General features: G+C 31.8%; 1 protein-coding gene across 1 annotated transcript; it reads right to left on the bottom strand.

Moving 5' to 3' along the window:
- Window positions 1-3,026: 3,026 nt before the first annotated feature.
- LOC145821363 (uncharacterized) lies at window positions 3,027-5,929 on the bottom strand. The gene is made up of 5 exons (XM_082917870.1): window positions 5,317-5,929; window positions 4,336-4,947; window positions 3,346-3,469; window positions 3,148-3,219; window positions 3,027-3,060 (listed from the first exon to the last, which is right to left on the bottom strand). The coding sequence occupies exons 1-5, from the start codon at window positions 5,927-5,929 to the stop codon at window positions 3,027-3,029; spliced, it is 1,455 nt and encodes a 484-aa protein (XP_082773996.1).
- Window positions 5,930-6,324: the final 395 nt, after the last annotated feature.

Raw genomic sequence — 6,324 nt, 5'->3', positions numbered from 1 at the left:
CACAAAAAATGGTCGCTAATTACAAGTTTTAGCGATAATTTAAAAAAAATCGTCACAAAAAAGTCAGTAATTTTCAACTTTTAGAGACAGTTTGAAAAATTTGTCATAGAAAAACGTCACTAATTGTAAGTTTTGGTGACACTTTATAAAATTCGTAACAAAAAAAAGTCACCAATTGTTAATTTTAGCAACATATAAAAAATCGTCACAAAAAATTATTTTTAGCGACGATTATATTACGATTTTTTTTCAATAGGACTTGATAAGAATTAAGTCCAATTATTAAGACCTATTGATAGTTTACCCTAATAATAACCACATATGTACAGCTCAAGGCTTATAGTAAAAGAGAAATTACAATTCAAAAAAACTAAAAACCTAAGATGGAAACTCCAGGCTGATAATAAAAAAGAAATTACAATTCAACCAAAGGTAATTAGACAAATATGGGGTGTACAACTCCTTGTGTAAAAGAATCACAGAAAGTGACGCAATGTTCACTTCCTTGTAATTACTTTTGATTTTTTACATTGATTTGTAATTTTCACCATAAAAAAAGATTAGTGCTTGTCGCATTGGAATATCTTTCCCGACGACTTCTTGACGGCAATGTAAGTCTTTCTTCCAAATTTTGCTTTTAAAGACTCTCACCAGCTATTACTCCTCTTTTTTGTCACATTTATTCTCATAATTATTCACTAGTTTTGAAGCAGTATGTAACACTATTTTTATAGTGCTCTAAATCAATTATATAACTGTTTGTGCAAAAAATTAAAAAAAATAATACAGAAGGAAGTCAAGGTAACAGTACCTAAGTTGTATGAAAATGGAGATGGAAAATATTTGACTTCCGAAAACAGGAGATTGTGAAAGGGAAAAAAAATTTAAAAAAAAAAAACTGAACAAATAATAAAATTTGGACAGATATTTGAATAGATAGGGGAAAAAATTCAATAGATAGGTCAAAAAAAATTAAATAGATAGACAAAAAAAATGAACAAATAGACAAAAAATTTGAACAGATAAAAAAAAGTTAACAAATAAATTAGGGAGTAAAATTGAAAATAAAATATCCTCCAAAATCAACGAAAGGACTTCTCACCAATAAAAAATATTTACTGAACCTAATGTCTTACCTTAGACTTTTTAATAATTTTCTCCAAAAAAAAATGTGTAATGATTGCCTAATTTTAAAATTACCAAAATAAAATACAATTAATCACAAAGAAAGATAAAGATAAAATTGTTATACAAATAAACTTTTTTAACTAACTTTCCTTGTAAATTGACGTGGCATGCAATAAATAAAAAAATGAGTAAAAAAATGTTTGCAAAACCTTAGTTGCGGGAAAATATGGAATTATCTACTCAATCTTGCCAAGTGAATTAATCTACTCATGAGTTGGAAGGCGTCATGGTCATGGGACATGACGGCTAGCCCACCACCATTGAAACCAGAAAAGGGCAAATATCAAATAAGTGGTGTTGCAAAAAAAATAATTACATCAATAATAAATTTTATAACTATTAATAAGGGTAAATTATACTTTGCATCTTTGTAATTTATATCAAATCTTATTTTGATCCCTACATATGAAATCGTGACAATAAATCCTCTACATTTCTAGTTAAATCTCATTTTAGTCTCGACACATGAAATCGTAACAGTTAATCCCCTACACTTTTGGCCAAATCTCACTTTGCTCTCTATACACGTGTCAATGTCTCATTTCTATTATTCTATTCTTTAAATCTTTAACAGAATCTAATCATGTGATAAGAATGTTAATACGAAATTAATGAAAGTAAGAGAGAAAAATCACGTATATATATAATATTATCTCACGTGCTTATTATGTAGGATAAAGTATATATTGGTGAGAAATGTAAATGACTTTTCTCTTTAACTCTTATTTCGTAATCACATACTTGTCACATGACTAAATTATGTTAAAGACTTAAACAATAAAGTAATAGAATGAGAACACTGATACTTAAGTAGGGATTAAAGTGAAATTTTAATCAGAAGTGAAGCGGTTAAATTGTACGGTGGATGGGCTGGGAACCTTTCAAGGTAAAAAAAATTTTCCCATCCACATCAATAACATGTTCTATTTTTGGCAACATTTGATATTTGTTAAATTTGCATATCACTGATGCCAATTATTATTTCCTAGACCTTTATGAACTGGCGATGGAGCTAATACGAAGGGGTCATGCTTATGTTGATCATCAGGTTGCTAATTAAATTCATATCAATATCATTTGTCTGAAATTTTATTTCATACATTATTTTAACAATTTGAGCCTTGTCCTTCAGTACTTTTTAATGCTATTGCCTCTTTAACTACTCCTCATATTTTTCAGCCAATAATTCATTTAAAAAGATTATTTACATTTGAGTTTTATATAATTTTAAAAGATTATTAGTTGTCTTATATACATTCAAGTTTTACATAATTTTCTCTTATATATACACTAGCGTATGCCCGTGCCTAAAGGCACGGTGTAAATAATTTTAAGATTAAAATGTAGTTATAATTTATAAAGTTTGTGTCATTTTTTGTTAAAGATACTGAAAAAATATATTGAAATATTTTTCTTCTTAAAGAACTTATAACAATTTTGCTTGTATTACACGCTCTACAAAACTCAAATAAAATAACAACTCTCCCTAATCTTAATGCAAATTAAGAAACTCACATATAAGATTTAAAGTTATATTGCATATTAAAATATAAAAGGCAGTAAAAAAAAGTGTAAACACTGAATAAAAAACAGAAATAAAGTTATGCTGTCATACACCAAAAAGGTAGGTTCAAACTTTACAAAAAGTGGGTTAAAGCTTTACAAAAGATGTATGCTTTACAAAAGATGTGTCACTAACATGTCATACACCAAAAATTATATTCTCATACACTAAAAATATGTATGCTTTACAAAAGGCGTGTCAATAACATGTCTTCAAATATGCGTTTGCCCAAACTTCCTCCACATTACTTTCCAAAAAGTCTTTGTATCAACTTTTATGTATCCCCAATAAGGAATATGCACAACAATCTGGTAATTTGTGGAAACAAAAAAAAAATATAAATTAGTACATTTGTTGGAAATATACATGTAAAAATACTTTCAGATTGAAATTACCTTATTACATCCCCATCGAAGCAAGGTAGTCGTATTTCTCCTTTTAAGCTCCATGGATTTTTCGGTCCAATCCTACAAAAGTCCAAATTTCAAATTATTATTAAATTAAAATTTTTTAAAAAGTTATATAATCAACAGAAATAAATCTACGTGGTTACCTTCTAAAAAAAACGTCATTTAATCTGCATAGAATACTACAGCAATACTTCAGGATAAACAATATTTGTAGTAGAATCCAAATTATCTTTAGGGAGGAGAATACTTATACGATCAAAGGATGTACATCTAGACAATGCCACATATAATTGCCCATGGCTAAACACTGGTATACGCAAATCAACCCCAACAAATTTCACAGATTGTCCTTGAGATTTATTAATGGTCAAGGCATATGCCAATCGGACTGGAAATTGACGTCTTGTCATTTGGAAAGGCATTTCTGAAGAAGATGGTGTCAAAGATATCCTTGGTATAAATGCCAAATTGCCAAACTTTTCTCCAGTTAAAATTTGAGCTTCAATTATGCGAGTGCCGCACCTAGTAACCATCAATCTTGTACCATTACATAGTCCATCTTTCGGTGCAATGTTTCTGAACAATATTATAGGACAACCCACTTTCAACTCTAACTTAAAAGTTGGCAACCCAGGAGGATCCAATGAATTTAAATATTCATTAGGATATCTATTTGTAATGGTAGGATCAATTTCATTATCTTCGGACATTTTATCTGCTGCAAGATAAGTATATAATCTCCCTGGAAAGATATTCAACACAGTAGTATTAATGTCACTAACATCATCGTTACGCGCAGACAGAATTGTGCGTTCAGTTAAAAATGTTGGCGTTGACGTCTCTATCATATTCAATTGTGGATAAACTGTAGAGAGTAATTCATTCAAATCTTGACATTTGTGTATTGTTGATGGAAGGTTAACGATTTCTTGAGGATTGGTCCCAATCTAAAAAAAAAATGAAATCAATAAAAAAGTAAGTGTAAACACAATTTATTAATTTAAAATAATCTATATAATACAGGTTAAAGTAGTGTTACCTCCATCAAGAAATTTGCAAAATTAGCATTTTCATGGCCTTCATGATTCAAGCGCATATTCAAATACAAAGTCAAGATATATATATGCTTCCATAGAACAGAGTGTCTTAATGATGCATTCACAATTTGCTCACGAACTCCTTTGGGTATAACTGGTAAGATTTGTCGAAAGTCTCCTCCAAGAACAACAGTAATACCCCCAAATGGCTTTTCACTATCACAAATATCCCTCAATGTACGATCAACCGCCTCAACACAATGTCTATGTTGCATAGGAACTTCATCCCAAATTATGAGTTTTGTTTCTCTAAATAACTCAGCTTGTAATGATTGTTTGCTAAACCCACAAAGTGAATTTTCCAATACATCTAACGGAATGGAAAATGTTGAATGTGCAGTGCGACCTCCTACCAGTAACAGTGATGCAATTCCAGACGAAGCCACAGTAACAACGATATGCCCAAGGCTACGACATTTTAATGCAATCGTATTGTATAGAAATGTTTTCCATGTTCCTGCACCCCCATTCAGAAAGAAAACAGTTCCTTTATTTTGGAAAATTGAAGAAGTGATTGTATTATAAGCATTCCACTGTCCATTATTGAGACAATCAATAGTAATTTGTGGATCTTCATGTTGTGCCTTACTCTGCAGTTGTTGATGTTCAACTATCAATCGATTACCAACTACTGCACTCCAATTTGCGGTAGGTTGTGGCATGGGTGGGAAGTCAATTAAACTTTTGCCTGATTCATAAAGCATTTGATTCAAAAGATGGAGACCATAATCTTCAATTTGAGCCTCAGTTGGTTTAGAAATGACAAACAATGTACAAATCTTATGTGCAAGATCATCGCATATATGCGTTGAAAATTGATTCCATAATGCACATGGATTTAGTGGAGAACACTGGGTGAGAATAATACTAAACAATCTCCTCAATTGATATCCAGTTTTTATGACTGCAGCCTCTTTCAAGCATTGTATCCATTCTTCATCATCTTCTAAAAGCCCCCTTGCAACACATGCTAATTTAAATGTGTCATGCACAACATTATCGACCGTGCGTAAAGACTGAAACGACTTTGGTCCTTTGACAACGGTTAGTAACAAACGTAGATAAAATCTTTCGCCACAATTAGGGCTTGCAAAGTACATTCTACCAATTGCATATCCCATTTCTCTTAATTTCCATCTCTTTTCTGACTTGAGCCAAACAAAATGTTGTGGAAATTCTTGATAAGTGAATGGACATTCATCTTCACTGGTAGCACAATATGCAAAGAAGCCAGTAAGAGTTGACATTTGTTGACCAGCTCTAGATTGAATCGTTTGTAATGACTCTTCTGGGTTAAAAACAACACGATGCATTCCAGGTAAATGAAGTGCCAATCGTACAACTGTTGGCATCTCTGCATGTAAAGGATGATCAAATATTCGCCAAGCAGCTTCTGGAGGTCCAATATACCTTGCATCGAGATATTGTTGAATCTCATTTATCATTCCTAACACCATCGTTGTACGATCATAACCCTTATAAATGTACTTATGTATGTACTTGACACATCTCATTTCGGCACAAACTTCCACATTTATATGACAGTTGAAAGGTTTTGAAAGATATGCATTGTATGGTACGACATCCCTGTTATCAACTTCTTGCCCTCTCACAATATGTACTTGACCATTATTGCGACGACGATAGATAGGGTATCCATCTTGATCCATAGTTGTTGTTTCTGTGAAAGCTCGAGGGTATCTCTTAGTGCATCTACCATTTTCCATACATAGTGCTTGCGGATTTTGAGCACCATATGGTCCATGTACCATACAACATTTGATAGTTTCAAAAAGCATAGGATCATCTTTTGGGTCTGGAAATTCTGCACAGACCAATTTGTCTACTTGAGCACATGTCCGAATTTTGTCTGGACTCTTGAGAAATAAAAGTGCATGCATATGAGGGAGGCCTCGTTTTTGAAATTCAATTGTAAAAACATGTGCAACTTTATTTCCAAACACTTTATTTGTTTCTATCTCCTTCATCAAACATTTTCTCTTCAACTCAAAAACACGGGCAATTATGTAACGCCCTCAAAATAATAACAATAAACCCATCAGAT

The sequence above is a fragment of the Camellia sinensis genome, chromosome 1, assembly GCF_055761805.1.
Source record: "Camellia sinensis isolate YWXY chromosome 1, ASM5576180v1, whole genome shotgun sequence".
NCBI classification, from domain to species: Eukaryota; Viridiplantae; Streptophyta; class Magnoliopsida; order Ericales; family Theaceae; genus Camellia; species Camellia sinensis.
The sequence above is the reverse complement of the archived record's forward strand: the minus strand, read 5'-3'. Positions and strand labels throughout refer to the sequence as shown.

Bases quoted from the DNA above. Each gene is read 5' to 3' on its own strand.
- LOC145821363 (XM_082917870.1), bottom strand. From the start codon at position 5,929: ATGGATCAAGATGGATACCCTATCTATCGTCGTCGCAATAATGGTCAA. The intron at 4,948-5,316 runs GTTTGTTACTAA...TTTATGAATCAG, and splicing joins TGGCGAAAGATTTTATCTAC to GCAAAAGTTTAATTGACTTC. The intron at 3,470-4,335 runs GTGAGCAAATTG...TGCGTATACCAG, and splicing joins AGTTATACCCAAAGGAGTTC to TGTTTAGCCATGGGCAATTA.